At 46.4% G+C, this 23965-nt stretch overlaps 1 protein-coding gene across 2 annotated transcripts in view; it reads right to left on the bottom strand.

The window, feature by feature from the left end:
* Positions 1-21288, bottom strand: part of GNL3L (G protein nucleolar 3 like) — a 102018-nt gene extending 80730 nt beyond the window's left edge. Inside the window, exons 1-6 of one of the 2 annotated variants that reach the window (XR_013623044.1) lie at positions 21051-21115; positions 20900-20958; positions 10796-10918; positions 10599-10715; positions 3805-3888; positions 2655-2790 (exon numbers count right to left, since the gene is read on the bottom strand). Coding sequence is in view for 1 of the 2 variants with exons in the window: in XM_068112183.2 (XP_067968284.2) it covers positions 2655-2790; positions 3805-3888; positions 10599-10715; positions 10796-10918; positions 20900-20958; positions 21051-21057 (526 nt within the window). In the remaining variant the exon portion in view is untranslated. Of the gene's footprint in view, positions 1-2654; positions 2791-3804; positions 3889-10598; positions 10716-10795; positions 10919-20899; positions 20959-21050 lie in introns of both variants that reach the window. The other variant, XM_068112183.2, reaches the window with a different exon arrangement.
* Between the last annotated feature and the right edge of the window lie 2677 nt (positions 21289-23965).

Raw genomic sequence — 23965 nt, forward strand, 5'->3', positions numbered from 1 at the left:
GGTCATCTCATAACTTGTCACAGCACGTCTCCCCTCATAACTGAGGTGGGGGCTCTGGGCACAGGGTTATATTGGACCCGCTCTAGCCCGCATCGAATGTTCCAAACTCCGCCTTTTGCCGCAGTGGTAAGCCACTTCCCTCGAGCCATGATTGGCGGCTCACGCTTACCAGTCACTCCCACTCCTCCTGCCCCGCCTTCCTTCGGCCTTGATCGACTTGTTCAGGCTGGCCTCGTGGTATTTTGCGCCAAACCCCAAAGCATCGTAAAGGACCTAACTCCCATTAGGCCGAAAAAAATATATTGCTGGTCTCTGGTCAGACCAAAGTTCCAGAATTGATGTGGCGATGCGGTTTTTTTTTTTTGGTTTTTTTTTTCTGTAAAAGCATGGATTGCACATATAAAGGTGTTTTTTGTGTCCTCATGCCTTGCGGTCCTCCTCATCTGCTGTGGCGCCGTCCAGAGAGAAATTAAAGACAGCCAATGGGACTGGTAGGCCTTTTTGTAAATAACGAACACAAGCTTGTTATTTTAAAATGTATTTATTCTGAAAATCATTAAGTTCTTCAAGCATATTATAGACTGCCGTTTCGTTCTCGAGATCGCCTCGCCGTTTTGTCAAACATTCAAATGCGTCGATCGCGTCAACTCTGCGCATGCGCAAGTGGTCTAACAGGCGATTGCTGAAGCATTTGAATGCTGAAAAAACCGCGCATGTGCAAATGACGACACCCCTGGACCAATCTTCGTGTACGGGATGACACGCTGCATGTGTATCAAAGCCGTGCATGCGCAGATGGGCTGTATGGTGTTATTCAAATCGCGCATGCGCAGCTGGGCTAAACGGCGAACGTGGAAGCGCTTGAATCCATGCCGATGGTCTCCCACGATCTCTTCTCCCAGTCCACCAGATTATCACAGACACTTACAACTTCATGACAAACGAGATAGGATCCAGGCCTAACTAACGAGACCACCCGCAGCTCTCTAGGCCTTCTGGTTGCTTCACACGAACCCGACAACGAACGTCTTCGTTTCAATAAATGACAATATCCAGCCGATTGGATTCATGACGGCACGGCACACAACACTACTCATATCTTTGGAACGTCTGGTTGGATTTGGACAAACTAAACGTAGTTTTGTTGGGGAGTACCGTGCGCGAACGTCGATACCAATGGCGACCCTCACAGACCCGTATTCCCCGAGATAGCACGCCGGCCCGGCAACAACAGGCGCGCGCTGTTGTAGGTACCCTTGGAAATTTGAAGAAAAAAAAAAAATTGTTGACGCGCAGGGTCAAAATCGATGCGCGCGCTGACCAGAGACCGGAAATATATTTTTCTCGGCCTTATTCTACTCAACGCAAACTACACACAGGAAAGGTCTACGCTTACATTTACTATGAAATAACATCTTTAAACGAGGCTATATGTTGTAGTGTAACTAAACTAGGAGGGGAAATTAACCTTTATTATAAAAATACAAAACCGCAACAATATTTTGGTATCTACATGTATATTTCTTTGGTTTGCAGAGGAACAAAACAAAAAAAGCTGAAAAAATTACTAAATCTTAGCTTATTCCACACAGAAATCCTAAAATGGTCCGGACAATATTAATGGCACCTTTTAGAAGTTGTTAGAAATAATTAGATTTCAAGCAGGTGATTCTCCTTTACTTTGGAATTGAACTGACCTGTGGTGAGTTGCAGGTGCCTGCAATATAAAAATCACTCATTCAACCAGTTTGAACATAGAAAAGGAGTCATTCTTTATGTTATCAGAAAGTTTAAGGCCCATGGCACTGTAGCCAACATCCCTGGACGTGGCCGCAAGAGAAAATTTGATCGACGATTGCAGTGAAGGATTTTTTGAATGGTGGAGAAAGCACCTCAATAAACTGCCAAACGGATTCTCGCTGACCTTCAAAAACAGGGAATGACAGTTTCAACTCGCACCATCCTTGCCAACTCAATGGGCTTTATGACAGAGTGGCCAGATGGAAGCCTCTCCTCAGTGAAAGACACATGAAAGCCCACTTGTAGTTTGCAAAAAAGCACCTAAAGGACTCTCAGACTGTGAGAAACAAGATTCTGTGGTCTGATGAAACCAAGATTGAACTGTTTGGCTTCCGTCTGGCCACTCTGCCATGTAGCCCAGATCGGTGGAGTGTTGCAGTGATGGTTGTCCTTCTGGAAGTTTCTCCCGTCTCCACACAGGATCTCTGGAGCTCAGCCAGAGCTTCCCCAGATCTGTGCCTCGACACAATCCTGTCTCTGAGCTCTGCAGGAAGTTCCTTCGACCTCATGGCTTGGTTTTTGCTCTGATATGCATCGTCAACTGTGAGACCTTATATAGACAGGTGTGTGCCTTTCCAAATCATGTCCAATCAATTGAATTTCCCACAGGTGGACTCCAATCAAGGTGTAGAAACATCTCAAAGATTATCAAGAGAAATGGGAGGCACCTGAGCTAAATTTCAAGTGTCACAGCAAAGGGTATGAATACTTTGTCAATGTGATATTTCAATTTTTTCTTTTTAATAAATTTGCAAAACTTTATAAAATCCTGTTTTCTATTTGTCATTATGGGGTATTGAGTGTCGATTCATGAGGAAAAAAATATATATATATATGTAAAAAAAAAACCATACCGATCTTGTTGAGAACCAGCACAAGTCGTTTTCTGGGCCCAGCCTGTAGCACAGCCTGCTCAGCCTGTGCAGCACGGCATCCCAGAGGATCGCGGCAGTCCAACACCTCCAACACAACATCGGCGATCTCCACCACCTGCAAACATGACACGACACGACTTGCACAATTAAACATCAAAGATTCCCTGCCTTCAGCAGGACCCTTTAATGCTAATTACACACATCTTATCACATCAACATACATGTCGAGAAATAGTTTGTTCACGTGTTGCCATGCTCATTCCCATGCAAACAACAACACTTGTCGAAGCCGTTGAATACTTAAGTACATGCGGTCTGTGTACAAAATCAATCCAATTAAACCTTTCCCCACCATCTACCAATATCACAATACACCGTACATGATACACCTTAACATGGCAGGTAGCATTCAAACATTAGGCTGTTTCCTTGGAGTTTAACTGATGTTACTTAAACCTTGGCAAATGAAACGCTAACATTTAATCACCTGTCAACGTTAAAAGTCTGCAAGTGTAGATTCCTTTTGTCCAAGGTAGCTACTTACAGGAAGCTCTACCGAGTGCCGTTCTAGTTAAGGGTTTGGATTGCTGTACACAGTTAGGGGTTTTCTGACCTAATCTGACCAAAATGCCACCAAAGCAACAATTAAAAAAAAGGATGTACTGTATATATATATAAATACATATATATATATACAGTGCATTCAGAAAGTATTCAGACCCTTTCACATTTTGTTATGTTGCAGCCTTATGCTGAAATCGTTTAAATTCATTTTTTCCCTCATCAATCTACACTCAATACCCCAGAATGACAAAGAGAAAACAGGATTTTAGAAAGTTTTGCAAATTTATTAAAAAGAAAAAACTGAAATATCACATTTACATAAGTATTCATACCCTTTGCTATGGCTCAGTGAAAGACACATGAGAGCCCGCTTGGAGTTTGCAAAAAAGCACCGAAAGGACTCTCAGACTGTGAGAAACAAGATGCTGTGGTCTGATGACACCAAGATTGAAGTTTGGTTCTCTGAAATCTCGAAATCCCTCTCAAGATTGTGCACAGATTAAGGATTTCCAAACATCAGAACAAAAACATATCTGCCATTTTAGGGAAAAACAATTGTTCTTACCTTCCGGAATTCTTTATAGTAAGCCTTCCGAGAATTTTCCGTCTTTAGGTATGCCGTATTCTCCAAGTCTTTCAAGGTGGTTACCTGCAATAAAAGAAAAAGAAAACACTTTCTCGATAAATCATCAGGCAACGTAAATCCATATTGCACCGCAAACAAACTCAGTCCACATCGATGCCCACCGTGAATGGGAATGAAAGTGTAAAACCAGAGTTTTCTGTCATCACGTTTTCACGTGGCACAACGGCAAGAAGTGGAGATATTTCAAACGGAGTCACTGTCTGGTTTGATTGTATGTTCAGAGAAGAGCTTTCAGAAGTTGAGGTCATTTATTTTGAATGAGAAAATCATTGGAAAGTAGCAGATTTCACTTGTACACGAGTTCGTTATTATCTTGAACTACCTCATTTTATTCAGGTGTGCAATTGGAGGTGGTGGGGGGAGTTGGCAGTGGAGGTAAGAGTGCATATAACTGTGGTAATCAACATATTATGTATAAATAAATAGCCCCAAGTGGACTGACGGTCATCTCTTGAGGTTGTATTTCAGACCGCTGCTGATTTTGGGGGACCCTCCTGGGAGCACCCCGATAAGAAATCGAAAAATCCAAGACCGGACAATCTTGTGGACCATCGAGTAGAATGGCAGTATCGGGTTTCAGAGCAATCGGTTGGTAAATAAGGGACGAGTATGGATCCGAAGTTTGGGGGGTCCTACAGTGTGCAAGTGCACAATTCATTTGAAATTAAATAAATGTTTTAAAGGCTGTAGAAAAAGGAAAACAGAATACGTTTACCAACATTGATGCAGCGTCTTTTACACCACCTTATTTAACACACAAATTAGTTATTTGGACCTGTTGTTTATGCCCTTTATGACATCCATAATAATAGTAAGTTTCCTGTTTGGAATGATTTTCAATTTTCTTTGACTGCCAGACTGACTGAAGCAATTGCTATACCGTGTGTGCTCGGGATGAGATTCCGTACAATTTGCCAAATTTAGAGCCAAAGTACTGCTACGGTGCAAGTTTGTGTTCCGATTAATGTTCTACATTGTCCAGATGCCTTTAAAGTAAAACTTGGGATCGAGACAGAATATGAGAATTGTGATTTACTGTCCAGGAAATGGTAAACATTGATCAGCTGGATCCGGTGATTCAACAGCAAAAACGCATGAGGTGACACCATATCCCTTCATGCGATATAAATATAAAAAATGTAGCAACAATGACGATGCAGAACTTGTTATTCACCATACGGATGAGGAAAGCAAGTGTTAACTAAAATGTGTGATGTCATTCAATGATGATGCAACCACCGTGATCCTATTCTTATTTTATGATCTGCCAATTGGCGTTCTCATCTGAACGCCCAGCTCTAGGTCTGGTTGTCTGTTATCTCCATATGTCCATATAATTCATGCAGAAATACATTGATGTACACGAATTCCTTTGGCCTTCATGTGATACATGTGCAAGCTCTTCCCTGGGCCTTAGATCAATGTAGAAAGAAAAACAAATGACAAAACAAGCAAAAATCCACCCGGTACATCTCTTCTTCCCACCTGATAGCAATGTCATGTTTTCATCATTAAGCCTCCCCCGACAGCAAAGGGGATGGCTTCTACCTGTCGTAGAGTTTCTTTCTCCAATTAGTGCCCCCGATTTTTAATGGTATGTCAGAGTTTCTTAGACCCCTGAAAGTAATAAGCCACGATTTCGATTTAGGGTTTTTTCTTCTCCTTCTTCTTCTTCTTCTTCTTCTCCCTTCACTACCAATGTCAGAGTTGTATCTCAGAGCCGGCAGGGACATTCGGAATTAAATTTTGCATCAATAATGGGAATAAAAAGTACGTGGGGTTGACAATTTTTTTTACCTTTTTTGACCTTTTTGCCCTACAGACATTTTAACATTTTTCCACCAGAACTCGAATAAGATTTGTCCGATCAAAGAAAAATTTCCCTCTCTAGATAGCGTAGAGCAAGGATCATTTGCACTTCATTTACATCATGTCCGCCTGGGTTAAAGGTCAAGGTCAAATAGCAGTTAAAAAACAAAACGCGTTTTTTTTTTGTCATCGTTCAATTTTGGCAATGTGGAATCTCAAAGACCGCTTGGCCTTTCAAGATGTTCTTGCATCATAATAGTGTACCTGCACTGAAGTTGTACACGTGATATTTGATTAGCCTCCTTGACAAACTTTTTCGGATTGTGCCCTAATTAACCAAAAAAAAACATTTTTGATCATAACTTGAATCATTTTCCTCTGATTTTAATGATGTTGAGTTTTATGGATATATTGGAGATGGGGACACCTTTTCTTTATCTACACTCTATTCCTAAATGTTAAAGGGCAAGGCCATATGGTAGTCCGAACAAAATACACCATCATTGGATCGTGGGCACCGCCGAGGGAGGTTTACCCTTGACGATCGCTTTGTGATCGCAGGCGACTCGTTTTATTTCCTCTCATCGTTGCTAATACAGTAGACGCCGTTTAATAAACCCACAGTTAATAAAACCGATCACTTTTTAGGAGCACTTCGACTCAGTCAAGTCATATTCCTATAGTTTCTGTGTTAGGAAACATTGGTTAATAAAACCAAAAAAACACGACTTGTTTCGTTTTGAAAAGAAAGATTTTTTTTTTTTTTTTGTATACAGAATCAAGGCTCGTGAAAGAGCTAACATTTATTTCACAAACAAATCAACCAGACAAACAAAATATATAAAAAGAGGGAGCGGAAGACAAGATGGGGAGAGAAGGGAAAGCACACAAACACAACATTTGAGAGCAGGGAGATGTGTGGGAGGGAGAGGGCTTGGGGGGAGGAGGCGTGGGAAGGGGGGTGAGGGGGGGGGTGGGACAAGTATAAAACACAAGGTCACCAAGGATTTCCAGGACAGAAGTTGGTATTTCAAAAAAGTGGATTTGGGGTGAAATTAGCAGGGGTAGAAAAGATCAAGGTTTTGGATGGGGGAAGATAAGAGATGGTGGAGAACAGCTGTTTTAAAGAACTGGAGGGTGGAGTGGGATTGCAGAGAGTGAGGGAGTTTGTTCCAGAGGCGGGAGAAAAGAGCAATGAAGGAGTCAAGGTGAGCAGTGTCTTGATTTTAGCAGTTGAACCATAAGAGGGTTGCAGGAAGATCTTGTGCGACCTGTAGGAATATTTGGGGGACAGAGCCCAGAGAGAGCTGGGGGGGCAAGGCCAGAGAGGAGTCGGTAGAAGACGGAAAGGCCACCAACCTGCCTGCGGTGAGTGAGTGAAAGGCCCTTGGAGTTAGCTTCATCGCGGGAGATTCCAATGATTCTCAACGCTTTGGTTTCAACAGCGTGAAGACGAGCTAGGTGTGAGGCAGGAGCACCAGCCCAGAGGGGAGAGCAGTATTCCATTGAGCTGCGGATGAAAGCCTTGTATGTGGTGAGGAGCTCAGGTGTGCCAAGGAAGGACTTCGCACGACGGAGGTTGCCCAGTCGGCGACTGGCTTTGGAGGCCAGATTTGAAATGTGGTTTTCCCAGGAAAGATCATGGCAGATAGTGAGACCCAAAAGCTTGAGTGACAGAACTTCTTGGAGAGGATTATTCAGAAAGTGGATGGGAGGGTTGTCTAGTCGGTCTTTTCGGAGAGATATCGTAAGAGTGTGAGATTTGTCAGGATTGAAAGACATGTTCCACTTGTTTGCCCAGTCTGTGATTTTGTCCAGGTCTGCAGAGAGTGAGGAGGCTGCAGACTGCCGATCTGAGGGATGAGGAATGGAGCGACAGAGAGTAGAGTCATCAGCAAAGAGATAGAGAGGATTTTCAAGAGTCAGAGAGATCGTTGATGAAGACCAGAAAAAGCACAGGGCCCAGAACACTGCCTTGGGGAACTCCAGCCTGAACAGGAAGAGGAGATGAGAGAAACCCATTCAGGGCCACACGTTGACTACGACTAGACTACGAGAAGGCTGATTGGTCTGTAGTTGCTAGGATCTGTTTTTGCACCTTTTTGTGCAAAGCGGTGATGTTGGCTGATTTCCAAGCAGATGGCAGATGACCTTGAGCAAAAGAGGGGTGAAGAGAACAGAGAGAGGGAGTGAAAGAGCGGAAGAATAGGATTTTAGGACCCGTGGGCTGATGCCGTCAGGTCCAGTTGCAGAATCAGAGTCGAGGGTTGACAGAAACTTTTCCACCTTGTCAGGAGGAAAGGACACAGAGTCCAGGAGCAGCTGGGTACGACTGGGTACAGTGGGTACAGAGAGGGATGGGTTTGGGACACAAGATTTAGAGGCAAGCACAGAGTTGAGGCATTCAGCTTTTTCACGTGCGGAGTCAGCTGTGTAGCCGTTTGAGGTGAGGGAGGGGATGGAGGGGGAAAAAACACCAGAAACAGATTTGACCAGACGCCACCAGGATTTGGAAGAGAGAGACATAAGAGAGTTCGGTCTTGAGAACGGAGAGATATTGTTTCCTGGCTCTCCTGAGGGTGGACACACACTTGTTTCGGGCTTTGTGAAAGGAAATGAGATTTCCTTCCGTTGGATTTACTTTCCAGGAGACGAAAGCAAGTTGTTTCTGGGCAACAGCCTCACCACAAGATTCCGTGTACCATGGACGGGAGGAAGGGTATGACAATTGAAGACGAGATGGGATAAATCTGTGCATGAGAGAGAGCAATTTACTTTGGAAGAATTCCCAGGATGAGTTGATGTCAGAGGCGGTAGAGATGGGAGACCAGTCCAGATGATTGATGGCTGCTTGAAGACCGTGCCAGTTGGCCTGAGTGAAATGCCAGACTCGCCGACGCTGAGGAGGCTCTCTGAGAATGGTCAGAGAGATGTCCACTTTAACAAGCACATGATCAGATGAGCCGATTGGAGCAGAAGAAGAGCAGCAGACATTTTCAGGGAAGTTCGTCATAACCAAGTGCAGAAGAGAAGATGCTCCGTTGACTGAGATTTGTACACACAAGATACGTCATGACGAATGACGTGGCGTATATCGATGTTATTTTGCTTTGATCTGATGGATTCTAAGCAGAAACAAACTGACCTCGATGCGCTGAGAAAAGTTGAATTGCTTGGTACACTACCGGTCAAAAGTTTTAGAACACCTCAATTTTTCCAGTTTTTATTGAAATTTACGAAGTTTAATGTCTCAATGTACTCTGAAATTAAGCATAGAACAAATAAACAATTGGAGATAAAAAAGAAATCATAAAATCATTTTGTTTAACAAAATGTAATTTACATTTTTGACTCAGCAAAGTAGCCTCCTTTTGCAGATATAACCGCCAAACACACTTGTGGCATTCTTTCTACAATGGAAATCAAATATTGTTCAGGAAGTTCTTCCCAACACTGTTGCAGAAGTTCCCACAAATGTGTTGCACTTGTAGGTTGCTTTGCTTTCACCCATCTGTCCAGTTCATCCAAAACCAGCTCGATGGGGTTTAAGTCTGGAGACTGTGCTGGCCATTCCATGATTTGAAGTCTACCGTCTTGTTCTTTTCCTCGAAGGTAGTTTTGACATAGCCTGGAGGTGTGTTTAGGATCATTATCTTGCTGTAGGATGAACCCCTGACCAACTCGGCGTATACCAGAGGGTATTGCATGGCGCTGCAAAATGCTGTGGCAGCCCTTTTAGTTCAGGGTGCCAGTCACTCTGTGCAAGTCGCCGACTCTGGATCCAGCAAAAGAGCCCCAGACCATCACACTTCCTCCTCCATGTTTGACAGTTGGTGTCACACACTGAGGAATCATCCTTTCGCTTACTCGACGGCGTACAAAAACTCTGCGTGATGAACCAAATATTTCAAATTTTGATTCATCGGTCCATAAGACCTTCTTCCAGTCTTCAAAAGTCCAACTAGTCCACTGGCGGTGCTTCATGGCCCAGGCAAGCCTCTTTTTCTTATTTTGCCATCTTAGCAATGGCTTTCTTAGTGCCACTCAACCTGTCAAGCCTGCAGCTCAAAGTCTTCTCTTCATAATTGAAACTGAGACTTGCTTACTTCGACCAGTGTTAAGCTGTGCTTGAAGCTGTTGTCCTGTGAGCCGCCTATCACGCAAGCTGTTGACTCTCAGAAACTTGTCTTCCGATTCTGTTGTGGCTTTGGGTCTGCCAGACCTCTTCCTGTCAGAGTTTCCTCCAGTTTCCAAGTGCCTTTTGATGTTGTAGGAAACTGTACTCACTGACACCTTGCTTTATTTTCCCGTTTTTGCTAACCTAAACTTTTTTTTATCCTCGAGCAGGTTACTGCTTACCTTTGTACCATTTCAGGTTATTCACTGGACTTGAATTGCTTAAATTTCAATAAAAACTGGAAAAATTGAGGCGTTCTCAATCAATTTGACCGGTAGTGTATATTCCAAGGTCAAGGATCATGTACCAATTTGTCATCTTCCAAATAATTTTCCAAATACCTACCAACCTAAAACTTAAGACCATCAAACAAGTGATTCAAAGTAAAAGGAAATTCGAACAAGTCAAAGACATTAAAATGGCGAAGGAATAAAATGAGACCCTATAGAAGAATTGCAAAATTGGATACAAAGCCAATTTTCCACTTGTGACAAATATTTTGTCTTCTTTAGGATATGCTATAACCATAGTAGTGCATAAACACCTCTACCTGACATTTATTCACAGCATTCCCACCACGGTGTCAGAGACATCTCTGACAAATTGAAAGGGGATGACGTGCACCTCTTCAATAAGTTGTGTAACTATGAACAGCAAGACCACTCCGGACGTCATGTTCACTTGCGGTGTTAAAAGGGCAATTAAATACCACCAAAACATCACTCACCTTGTGATCAAAATCCTGCTGCCTCTTTAATACATCCTGATGAAAACTGTGAAGGTTACGTCTGTGTTGGATCTCCATAGAGCGAGACAACTTCCGTCGTTCCTGTTGGGCAGCCACCTGTGCAAAAAACACAACATATAAGCTTCGAATTATTTATTATTATTATTATTAAACAGTGGAAACTATTCACCACTCACCCGCTTGGTGTGCTGCTCCTCACTCCGTTTAATGTGCTTCTTGAATGACTCCAAATGAGGGACACCAGGATCCTTATTCAGCCTTCGTGTTTTGTAAGGTTCGCCGGGAGAGCGAGCAGCAAGCTGGGGGTACATTCAATTTGAACAAGCATTCTGAGTATTGCGCTGCAATACTTGTCCCCTACCGGCAGTCTGTCGTCCGGAAAACTGTTGGGGAAATTACCTAGGGTTATTTACCCACAGGTTCTGAATCGTTCCCAATCGCTAATTACCTCAGGACGGGCTCACCTGTGATTCGCACTCGGGACTTCGATTTATACACCTTGCAGACAGGTCAGCAAAAGCACGAGAAAATACGATGTTGATAAGGAACCTTTCGAGTCGCTAAATATCAGTAATTTATTATATTTCCCGGTTCACGATCAATGATCGATGTGTATATATATATATATGTTGCTCGGCTTGGCTCCGCCCCTCCCGAAAGCGCGCGCTGTGTCGCGCTTTTGACATTCGCGAGACGAGGCTGAGGGCGCGCGGTGCGGCTTGAGGAGAACTCTAGAATAAATAACACATGGAAGGCCCAAGAGGGAAAAGTTCACAGAAATATACTACCGTGAAGGGCCTGATCAAATAACAAATGGTACATATAAAATAGGTGAAAACAACAATGTGCTATCTTAGTTGTTTATCAAGTGCAGAACAATAGAGTGGCACGAACGACTATTCAGAAAATGCTTACAAACCTTGTAGTGCGTTTAGGGATTGTAAAAGGAAGATCGGATAATTATTATAGGGTTTAATAGAAGATACAAATTATGTACTGTAATAGGTATATATTGCACTCACTAATATTGATATTTGATGAAATCTTACTATAATTCACCAAATGTCCATCCGTCTGTCTGTCTGTCCGTTCGTTCGTTCGTTCGTTTGAAGGTACCGTAAAAACTGCTGAACCGATCGCAACAATATTTTCGGTGGGTAATCCTGGGATCTCCAGGAGTAAAATAGGCTATTTCGTTTTCCCAATTTCAGCTTTTGTCTCCAGCATTCTCAGGTTTGGACTCCCGCATAACATTCGCGTTCGCATAACATTCATTGTGACGATGTTTTCATTGTGACGATGTTGTTTTCCCGGGTGCCGCACAAACGGCTGCACCGATCGCTGCACAGCTGCACCGATCGCTGCACACCTGCACCGATCAAACTCGGTGACCTCGGACAAAGACCTTTTATAAGGACACAGGTTGAATCCCTGCTTGAGAGAATTCCAACCCCCTCCCCGCCATAACGGCTGTCTCTCCAACTTACAATCCCACGAGATATGCGGAAAGGACGACCCAAAACCAATATAAACATCATTAAACCTCATTCGTATATAAACATCATTAAAAGTAAATAATGACCTCGGCCAAAGTTCAAAGGACATTTAATCTCTACATGAGAGAATTCCACATAGCTATTTGGGCGGTGAATACGCTAACAGATCGCTGTCTCCATCGATCTTGACAAGGCCGTAACAGCTATCGGCTCAAAATCCTTTTATCTGTTGATTTGGTAGTTTTTACAATGACGGAAACATTAACAATGTTGTTAAAAGTTTATTTTGTGATTAATTGGAGTTACGTTGTTTGGAATGAAAAAAGAGATATCGAGTTCAAGTGAATGACGACATGCCGTGATGGTTTCTACTTTCTGAATGTGAACTTCGCGGATCGCCATATGAAGATTCCCCACGGTCCCACGATCGATGTTTCTAAACGTGAACGTACCCATTTGTTTGCGAACAGGTACGTTTTTCATGGAAGTCCTTCACGAACTTGCTGTCCATGTCTGACATGCGACTGAAGGTGCTACAGGAATGTGGAATTTATTGGTTTCATGCTTTAGCATTCACAGTATCTGCATTGCCTGTTTGCTTCTGGTCTCCCACCCGTGCTTAGCACGGGTATCTCCCTAGTTTATAATAATATAAAGAACTAGAACGGCACTCGATAGAGCGCAAACTTCCGCCAGGCTGAACAGTTTACATTTTGTATCCCACTGATACGCCGGATCTGGATTCTGAGCTGAACCAAAATCTAATCGGCTTGTTCTTGTCACCTAGCCAACTCGTCCACCAAGTTTAGTCATAACTCGTCCGTAACTTTTATAAATATCATGTTATATATCGCTTTACGCCCGATCTCTCAATGGTAAAGAATCACTTGCAAATTAAATAATTATCGTATCCGAATCCATATACAGTACAGATATTCACCAAAATCGAATCGAATAGTCCTTGTCAGACACACAACCAGTCCACCAAATTTCGTCCAAATCCGTCCCTACCTTTTTGAGATATCCTGCTATATATCGTTTTTGGCCCCATCTCCAAATGGTGAAGAATCACTTACAAAATTCTACTAGACGGATCTGAATCCTAGCCCTCGTAACCCTAACTCGAGCAACCATAGCCCTCGTAACACTAGCAACCATAGTCCTCGCAACTGTAGCCTTAGCAACCATAGCCCTCGAAACCCAAGCCTTAGCAACCTAAGCCCTCGTAACCCTAGCCCTCGTAACCCCAGCCCTCGTAACCCCAGCCCTCGTAACCCCAGCCCTCGTAACCCCAGCCCTCGTAACCCCAGCCCTCGTAACCCCAGCCCTCGTAACCCCAGCCCTCGTAACCCCAGCCCTCGTAACCCCAGCCCTCGTAACCCCAGCCCTCGTAACCCCAGCCCTCGTAACCCCAGCCCTCGTAACCCCAGCCCTCGTAACCCAAGCCCTCGTAACCCAAGCCGTCGTAACACTAGCCGTGGCAACTCTAGCTGTGGCAACTCTAGCCCTCACAATCCTACGCTTCATAGCCTGAGCTTTTGTAAACCGAGCCCTTGCAACCCAATACCTCGTAACATGAGCCCTTGTTGTTGTTGTTTCGTATGCAGCCTGTGGCTGCTGGTTGCATCATTTTTCTGTAAGCTCGTTTGTGCCGCCAGTGCAGTGCCCCAATTACCAGTGAGCTGGTACTCAATTTGCCGACCTCTGAAGGCTGACAGGCTGAGTCAAGCCCCTGGCGTTAATTAAACGATCGACCGGAATTCAAACTCAGGATCCTCGGATCCCAAGTCAGCACCCTAACCGTCAAGGCAACACGAGGCTCGGAGCCCTAGTAACTCTAGCCTTAGCAACCACAGCCCTCACAATCCCAGCCCTCGTAACCCTAGCCCCAGCAACGATAGCCCTCGTAACCTTAGCAACCACAGCCCTCATAACCAGAGCAACCATAGCCCTAGCCCCAGCAACCGTAGCCCTCGTAACCTTAGCAACCACAGCCCTCATAACCCGAGCAACCATCGCCCTAGCCCCAGCAACCATAGCCCTAGCAACCATAGCCCTAGCCCCAGCAACCGTAGCCCTCGTAACCCGAGCAACCATAGCCCTCGCAACTCTAGCCTTAGCAACCATAGCCCTCGTAGCCTGAGCTTTTGTAACCCGAGCCCTTGTAACCCAAGACCTCGTAACCTGAGCCCTTGTTGTTGTTGTTCCGTATGCAGCCTGTGGCTGCTGGTTGCATCATTTTTCTGAAAGCTCGTTTGTGCCGCTGGTGCAGTGCCCCAATTACCAGTGAGCTGGTACTCAATTTGCCGACCTCAGAAGGATGACAGGCTGAGTCGAGCCCCCTGGCGTTAATTCAACGATCGACCGGAATTCAAACTCAGGATCCGAGGATCCCAAGTCAGCACCCTAACCGTCAAGGCAACACGAGGCTCAGAGCCCTAGTAACTCGAGCCTTAGCAACCAGAGCCCTCACAATCCGAGCCCTCATAACACTAGCCTTAGCAACCACAGCCCTCACAATCCTAGCCCTCGTAACACGAGCCTGAGCAACCACAGCCCTCACAATCCTAGCCCTCGTAACACTAGCTGAAGCAACCATACGCTCGTAACCCAAGCAACCATAGCCCTCGTAACCCAAGTCCTCACAATCCTCGCCCTCGTAACATTAGCCGAAGCAACCACAGCCCTCAATCCTAGCCCTCGTAACACGAGCCTTAGCAACCATATCCCTCGTAGCCCTAGCAACCATAGCCCTCGCAACTCGAGCCTTAGCAAACATAGCCCTCATAACCCTAGCAACCATAGCCCTCGTAACCCAAGCCCCCACAATCCTAGACCTCCTAACACTAGCCTTAGCAACCATAGGCCTCGTAACACTAGCCTCAGCAACCACAGCCCTCACAAACCTAGCCCTCGTAACACTAGCCTTAGCAACCACAGCACTCACAATCCTTGGCCTCGTAACACTAGCCTCAGCAACCACAGCACTCACAATCCTAGCACTCGTAACACTAGCATTAGCAACCGCAGCCCTCACAATCCGAGCCTTAGCAACCATAGCCCTCACAATCCCAGCGTTAGCAACCATGGCCCTCACAATCCCAGCCTTAGCAACCACAGCCCTCACAATCCCAGCCTGAGCAACCACAGTCCTCAAAATCGCAGCCTTAGAAACCATAGTCCTCACAATCCCAGCCTTAGCAACCACAGCCCTCACAATCCCAGCCTGAGCAACCACAGCCCTCACAATCCTTGTCCTCGTAACACGAGCCTTAGCAACCACAGCCTTCACAATCCTAGCCCTCGTAACACGAGCCTCAGCAACCACAGCCCTCACAATCCTAGCCCTCGTAACACGAGCCTTAGCAACAATAGCCCTCGTAACCCAAGCAACCATAGCCTTCGCAACAATGGCTTTCACAATCTTAGCCCTCGTAACCCAAGACCTCACAATCCTCGCCCTCGTAACACTAGCCTGAGCAATCACAGCCCTCACAATCCAAGCCCTCATAACACTAGCCTTCGCAACCATAGCCTTCACAATCCCAGCCCTCGTAACACTAGCCTTAGCAACCACAGCCCTCACAATCCTAGTCCTCGTAACACTAGCCTTAGCAACCATAGCCCTCACAATCCTAGTCCTCGTAACACTAGCCTTAGCAACCATAGCCCTCACAATCCTAGTCCTCGTAACACTAGCCTTAGCAACCATAGCCCTCACAATCCTAGCCCTCATAACACTAGCCTTCGCAACCATAGCCTTCACAATCCTAGCCCTCATAACACTAGCCTTAGCAACCATAGCCTTCACAATCCCAGCCCCCATAACACTAGCCTTAGCAACCACAGCCCTCACAATCCTAGTCCTCGTAACACTAGCCTTAGCAACCATAGCCCTCACAATCCTAGTCCTCGTAACACTAGCCTCAGCAACCATAGCCCTCACAATCCTAGCCCTCATTACACTAGCCTTCGCAACCATAGCCCTCACAATCCTAGCCCTCATAACACTAGCCTTCGCAACCATAGCCCTCACAATCCGAGCCCTCATAACACTAGCCTTCGCAACCATAGCCCTCACAATCCGAGCCCTCATAACACTAGCCTTAGCAACCATAGCCTTCACAATCCCAGCCCTCGTAACACTAGCCTTAGCAACCACAGCCCTCACAATCCTAGTCCTCGTAACACTAGCCTTAGCAACCATAGCCCTCACAATCCTAGTCCTCGTAACACTAGCCTTAGCAACCATAGCCCTCACAATCCTAGCCCTCATAACACTAGCCTTCACAACCATAGCCTTCACAATCCTAGCCCTCGTAACACTAGCCTTCACAACCATAGCCTTCACAATCCAAGCCCTCATAACACTAGCCTTCGCAACCATAGCCTTCGTAACACTAGCCTTAGCAACCACAGCCCTCACAATCCGAGTCCTCGTAACACTAGCCTTAGCAACCATAGCCCTCACAATCCAAGTCCTCGTAACACTAGCCTTAGCAACCATAGCCCTCACAATCCTAGCCCTCATAACACCAGCCTTAGCAACCACAGCCCTCACAATCCTAGCCCTCGTAACACTAGCCTGAGCAACCATAGCCCTCACAATCCTAGCCCTCGTAACACTAGCCTTAGCAAGCACAGCCCTCACAATCCTTGTCCTCGTAACACTAGCCTTAGCAACCATAGCCTTCACAATCCTAGCCCTCGTAACACTAGCCTTAGCAACCACAGCCCTCACAATCAAAGGCCTCGTAACACTAGCCTTAGCAACCATGGCCCTCACAATCCTAGCCCTCGTAACACTAGCCTTAGCAACCACAGCCGTCACAATCCTAGCCCTCGTAACACTAGCCTTAGCAACAATAGCCCTCGTAACTCTAGCCTTAGCAACCACAGCCCTCACAATCCTAGTCCTCGGAACACTAGCCTGGCCAACCATAGCCCTCACAATCCTAGCCTTCGTAACACTAGCCTTAGCAAGCACAGCCCTCACAATCCTAGTCCTCGTAACACTAGCCTTAGCAACCATAGCCCTCACAATCCTAGCCCGCGTAACTCTAGCCTTAGCAACCACCGCCCTCACAATCCGAGTCCTCATAACACGAGCCTTAGCAACCACAGCCTTCACAATCCTAGCCCTCGTAACCCTAGCCCTCGTAACTCTAACCTTAGCAACCACAGCCCTCACAATCCTAGCCCTCGTAACACTAGCCTTAGCAACCACAGCCCTCACAATCAAAGGCCTCGTAACACTAGCCTTAGCAACCATGGCCCTCACAATCCTAGCCCTCGTAACACTAGCCTTAGCAACCACAGCCGTCACAATCCTAGCCCTCGTAACACTAGCCTTAGCAACAATAGCCCTCGTAACTCTAGCCTTAGCAACCACAGCCCTCACAATCCTAGTCCTCGGAACACTAGCCTGGCCAACCATAGCCCTCACAATCCTAGCCTTCGTAACACTAGCCTTAGCAAGCACAGCCCTCACAATCCTAGTCCTCGTAACACTAGCCTTAGCAACCATAGCCCTCACAATCCTAGCCCGCGTAACTCTAGCCTTAGCAACCACCGCCCTCACAATCCGAGTCCTCATAACACGAGCCTTAGCAACAATAGCCCTCGTAACCCTAGCCCTCGTAACCCTAGCCCTCGTAACTCTAACCTTAGCAACCACAGCCCTCACAATCCTAGCCCTCGTAACACGAGCCTTCGCAACCATAGCCTTCGCAACAATGGCCTTCACAATCGTAGCCTTCGCAACCATAGCCCTCACAATCCTAGCCCTCGTAACACTAGCCTTAGCAACCACAGCCCTCACAATCCTAGCCCTCGTAACACTAGCCTTAGCAACCACAGCCCTCACAATCCTAGTCCTCGGAACACTAGCCTGGCCAACCATAGCCCTCACAATCCTAGCCCTCGTAACACTAGCCTTAGCAAGCACAGCCCTCACAATCCTAGTCCTCGTAACACTAGCCTTAGCAACCATAGCCCTCACAATCCTAGCCCGCGTAACTCTAGCCTTAGCAACCACCGCCCTCACAATCCGAGTCCTCATAACACGAGCCTTAGCAACCACAGCCTTCACAATCCTAGCCCTCGTAACACGAGCCTTAGCAACAATAGCCCTCGTAACCCTAGCCCTCGTAACTCTAACCTTAGCAACCACAGCCCTCACAATCCTAGCCCTCGTAACACGAGCCTTCGCAACCATAGCCTTCGCAACAATGGCCTTCACAATCGTAGCCTTCGCAACCATAGCCCTCACAATCCTAGCCCTCGTAACACTAGCCTTAGCAACCACAGCCCTCACAATCCTAGCCCTCGTAACACTAGCCTTAGCAACCACAGCCCTCACAATCCTTGCCCTCGTAACACTAACCTTAGCAACCACAGCCCTCACAATCCTAGCCCTCGTAACACCCGCCTTAGCAACCATAGCCCTCACAATCCTAGCCCTCGTAACACTAGCCTTAGCAACCACAGCACTCACAATCCTTGCCCTCGTAACACTAGCCTTAGCAACCACAGCCCTCACAATCCCAGCCCTCGTAACACTAGCCTTAGCAACCACAGCCCTCACAATCCTAGCCCTCTTTACACGAGCCTTAGCAACCACAGCCCTCACAATCCTAGCCCTCGTAACACTAGCCTCAGCAACCACAGCCCTCGTAACACTAGCCTTAGCAACTATAGCCCTCGTAACACGAGCAACCATAGCCCTCGTAACTCTCGCCTTAGCAACAATAGCCTTCGCAATCCTAGCCCTCGTAACCCAAGACCTGACAATCCTAGCCCTCGTAACCCAAGACCTGAAAATCATAGCCCTCGTAACCCAAGCCTTCGAAATCTGAGCCCTCGTAACCCAAGACCTGACAATCATAGCCCTCGTAACCAAAGCCTTCACAATCCTAGCCCTCGTAACACTAGCCTTAGCAACAATAGCCCTCGTATCCCTAGCAACAATAGCCTTCACAATCCAAGCCCTCGTAACCCAAGACCTCACAATCCTAGCCCTCGTAACCCAAGCCTTAGCAACCATAGCCCTCGTAACCCAAGCCTTAGCAACCATAGCCCTCATAACCCTAGCAACCATAGCCTTCGCAACAATAGCCTTTGCAATCCTAGCCCTCGTAACACAAGACCTCACAATCCTAGCCCTTGTAACACTAGCCTTAGCAACAATAGCCCTCGTAACCCTAGCAACCATATCCCTAGCAACCATAGCCCTCGCAACAATAGCCTTCGCAATCCTCGCCCTCGTAACCGAAGACCTCACAATCCTAGGCCTCGTAACCCAAGACCTCACAATCCTAGCCCTCGTAACTCAAGACCTCACAATCCTAGCCATCGTAACCCTAGCCCTCGTAACCCGAGCAACCATAGCCCTCACAACTCTAGCCTGAGCAACCATTGCCCTTGTAACCCTAGCCCTCATAACCTGAGCTTTTGTAACCCGAGCCCTCCTATCCTGAGCCTTTGTAACCCGAGCCCTCGTAACACTCAGCTAAGATTAATCAGCGATGTTTTAAACACTGCATTTAACAAGGCTGGCTGGGTAACCCTAGACGCCTAGAGGTATGCACACTTGCTTCTAAGCTGTCTAGTCTGGGTTTGATTTATCGGCCAAGCTATAAGCTGCCATCCAAGTGTGTCACAGACAGGGTGATTCGTCAATGCGTGTCCCGTCCCTCAGATGAACGTCAAACTGGACATCCCATCTGCCTGCATTACTTTGTGGATATTAAAGTTCCCACGTTGTCCTTTACCAAGAGAATGAGAGCTATCGCCGGCACCATGGCCAAATTCCAAATCTATCGAGGGCATGACATCAGCGGGCCAGCCAAGCAGCCATCCAATGTTGCTACCCCACAGCCTTGTGCTGCATACGGAAGAAGAAGAAGACTGATTTTACTGAACCAGCAAAGAGCCGGTCCTTACGGATGGGTTAATTCCGCCACATCTATAGTTTTCAGATGAAGAATTGGCATGACCTAATTTGACTCGTAATATTTGTATTTTTCAAGTGGATCCTCATCCTTCTTTTCCATCGGGCACGACACCAAGTTGCAGTGCTTCAATCTTGGGCATGCACAACTCGACGTAGCTTTGTGTCATCTGCAAATAGTTTTAGTGAGGAGTCATCAGCAACCTCAGCTGGAAGGAAGGTCATCGATACCGACGATAAACAGTCCTTGACCCAGGACACTGCCTCGTGGTATTCCACTCGTCACCAATCTGGATTCCGACATCCAACCATCGAGCACAACCCTGTGACGTCATTCTGATGGATGTGCTTCCATGCATCTTCTTCCTTAACAGGACAAAATATTCCCACGTTCTTGCAGGGTTGGCCAGGGGAAGTTTTTGGCTCAAGTCTTTCACGAACCGGATGGCCAGGCCTGACGCTCGACTAATACCACCAGCTAAAGCAGGAATTTGTAATTGGTTCATGGTGCCGGCGATGTCTCGCCTACTTTAAGCGAAGGACACCGTGGGATCCTCATCGTCCATCCGAAAGACGGCACACGCATTGATGAATCACCGGGATGACATTGACAGCTTATACTTACAGCTCGGTCGGGATTCGAACCCAGGCCGATCCTGCAACTAATCCATGCAATTCGAGCTTGCACGCGAGGAGAAATGGGTTCGTGAAAGTTATCAAACAATACTATAGTCTAGCGTCAAGGAAGGGAAAGCCGTTTCGGGCCTACGTCCTCGGATAGACTCGAATGGGACGTGGGGAGCAGGTCGAGGCCGCCGACAAACCAAACGCACCTCCCTCGCTATCCTGAGGCGCTTGTGCCGAGCCACGTGTTGCACGCCCTTCTTCCTCCCTGTCAGAGAGAAACACATTACATGTTGAAAACCATTTCTTGACGACATAAAACTGTAAGAAAATCAATTCAGAGATTAAAAACGTACGTACCCCTCATCTTGAGCCAGGTGCCGCAGGTGCGAGGTGCGCTCGCCGATAAAAACTCCACACGTGTCGAATGTTTTGATTTTTAATCCCATTTTGTTTTGTTCTCTTTTTATATCTCTTTAGTCAGGCGTACTTACACCGGCGGAACAAAGCAGAAACGGTTTTAAAATGTCTGCAGTTTAGCAAAACGAAACACGGCGAGGAGGAGAATTTCCACGTCGAGCTAAAAATTGTTCGATACAGCAAATGCGTGGCGGCACCACGGAGGTATATATAGAAAATTCTATTTATAACTCCGTGGGCGGAACTCGGAAGGAGCATTTGTGAAAACGTGTGTAAAAAAATAATTTGTTAAATATTTGCAAAAAAAAACAAAAAAGCATTTGTATAAATGTACACCACATGACCAAAAGTATGCGGACACCTGAAACTCACTCATCTCATTCCAAAATCATGGGCATTGATGTGGAGTTGGTCCCCCCCATTGCTGCAATAACAGCCTCCACTCTTCTGGGAAGGCTTTCCACTAGATGTTGGAACATTGCTGGGGGACTTGCTTCCATTCAGCCACAAGAGCATTAGTGAGGTCGGACACTGATGTTGGGTGATGAGGCCTGGCTCGCAATCGGCGGTCCAGTTCATCCCAAAGGTGTTTGATGGGGTTGAGGTCAGGGCTCTGTGCAGGCCAGTCAAGTTCTTCCACACTGATCTCGACAAACCATTTCTGTATGAACCTCACTTTGTGCGCAGGGACATCGTCATGCTGAAACAGGAAAGGGCCTTCCCCAAACTGTTGCCACAAAGTTGGAAGCATACAATCATCTAGAATGTCATTGTATGCTGCAGCGTTAAGATTTCCCTTCACTGGAACTAAGGGGCTTAGCCCAAACCATGAAAAACAGCCCCAAACCATTATTCCTCCTCCTCCACCAAACTTTACAGTTGGCACTATGCATTCAGCCAGGTAGCGTTCTCCTGGCATCTGCGAAACCCAGATTAGTCCGTCGGACTGCCAGATGGTGAAGCGGGATTCATCACTCCAGAGAACGTGTTTCCACTGTTCCAGAGTCCAAGGAGGGCGAGCTTTACACCACTCCAGCCGACGCATGGCATTGCGCATGGTGATCTTAGGCTTGTGTGTGGCTGCTCGGCCATGGAAACCCATTTCATGAAGCTCCTGACGAACAGTTGTTGTGCTTACATTGCTTCCAGAGGCAGTTTGGAATTCGGTAGTGAGTGTTGCAACCGAGGACATACGATTTTTACACGCTACATGCTTCAGCACTCGGCGGTCCCATTCTGAGCTTGTGTGGCCTTCTTCTCGGCGGACCACTTCGCGGCTGAGCTGTTGTTGCTCCTCGACGTTTCCACTTCACAATAACAGCACTTACAGTTGACCGGTGTAGCTATAGCACGGCAGAAATTTGACAAACTGACCTGTTGGAAAGGTGGCATTCTATGACGGTGCCACGTTGAAAGTCACTGAGCTCTTCAGTACGGCCCATTTCACTGCCAATGATCGTCGATGGAGATTGCATGGCTGTGTGCTTGATTGTAGATACCTGTCACCAATGGGTGTGGCTGAAACAGCCGAATCCACTAATTAGAAAGGGTGTCCGCATACTTTTGGTCATATTGTGTGTATATGTATAAAAAAAAAAATATATATATATAATATTATATATATAGATATATATATATATATATATATATAATATTATATATATAGATATATATATATATATATTGTTGTGGATACGAGGATTGTGTTTTTTTTAGTGTTTTTTATTATTAGTGCTTTATTCTGGACCCTCCTTACTTCAGTTATGTATAAAGGTCAAAGGGCGTCCCATAATTAGGTCATAAACAATCACGTCAGCCAATCATAGATTTCCCCCTTGTTGATAGTTATATCTTTATTATGTGTATTAGGGTAAGGCCTTGTCTTCCATTAAGATGACACTCCATTGCACCAAGTGAAACAAGATAGATCCCCTTTCATTCCCATTCCCAAAATCTCCATTTCCAGCTACATCCCCTCCAAGTCTCCATTGCCAACCGCACTGGGCAGTTTGCCAGGTTTGTTACAGCGGTGGGTTGCTGATTTCGCCCCAAAGCCGCCATTAAGCATGTGCTCAGCTCGGGGAAGAAGGGCGTGCCCGCCCATCATCATCAAGGGCGGAGCCAGAGGGCCGTGCCGACCAATCAGGGCCGAGGCGAGCTGACCGATGGGCGTGTCCTGAAGGCCGGCGGCTTGATCGCCTGAGGCGCTATAAAAGCGCGCGCGCAAGAAGCAAGGACGTTGTTGTTGAGTTGAGTGGTTGGACCAGATGAGCTTTTACAGAAGTGGTTGGACCAGATGAGCTTTTACAGAAGTGGTTGGACCAGATGAGCTTTTACAGAAGTGGTTGGACCAGATGAGCTTTTACAGAAGTGGTTGGACCAGATGAGCTTTTACAGAAGCAGATGAGCTTTGACAAGACGAGAGAGACGAGTCCTGAAAAGAGCACGCGACGTCCACACAGCCGCAGCAGCAGCAGCCACAGCAGCAACAACAGCAGCTTGGGGCCTGGACGGCAGTTTTGAGCAGGGCTGCGAAGGAACGGCGGCTGCAAAACGCGCCGATCGTGCTGCAGTATCCGTTGGACCTTCCTCTCCCTCCAGCCATCCACCTCCTGCCTTTCCATCCTTTTGTGTACGTGAGTTTGTTCTGTGTGTCTTGTCCCTGGGTTAATTAAGACTGTAGGTAAGCTAGCGTTGCACTGTGTCTCTGAATTCTTCTGTAAATTATTTTCTTATCTTTCCTTCTTCCTTGGTTTCTTTCAATCCTGTACATAGTAATAAATTATATTGGTATTCCTTACCCTTTGTCTTCTTCTTCTTCACATCCGTGTCGCCTTTGTCTTTTCCATATTGAA

The sequence above is a fragment of the Myxine glutinosa genome, chromosome 4 (genome assembly GCF_964187855.1).
Source record: "Myxine glutinosa chromosome 4, kmMyxGlut1.1, whole genome shotgun sequence".
Taxonomy (NCBI): Eukaryota; Metazoa; Chordata; class Myxini; order Myxiniformes; family Myxinidae; genus Myxine; species Myxine glutinosa.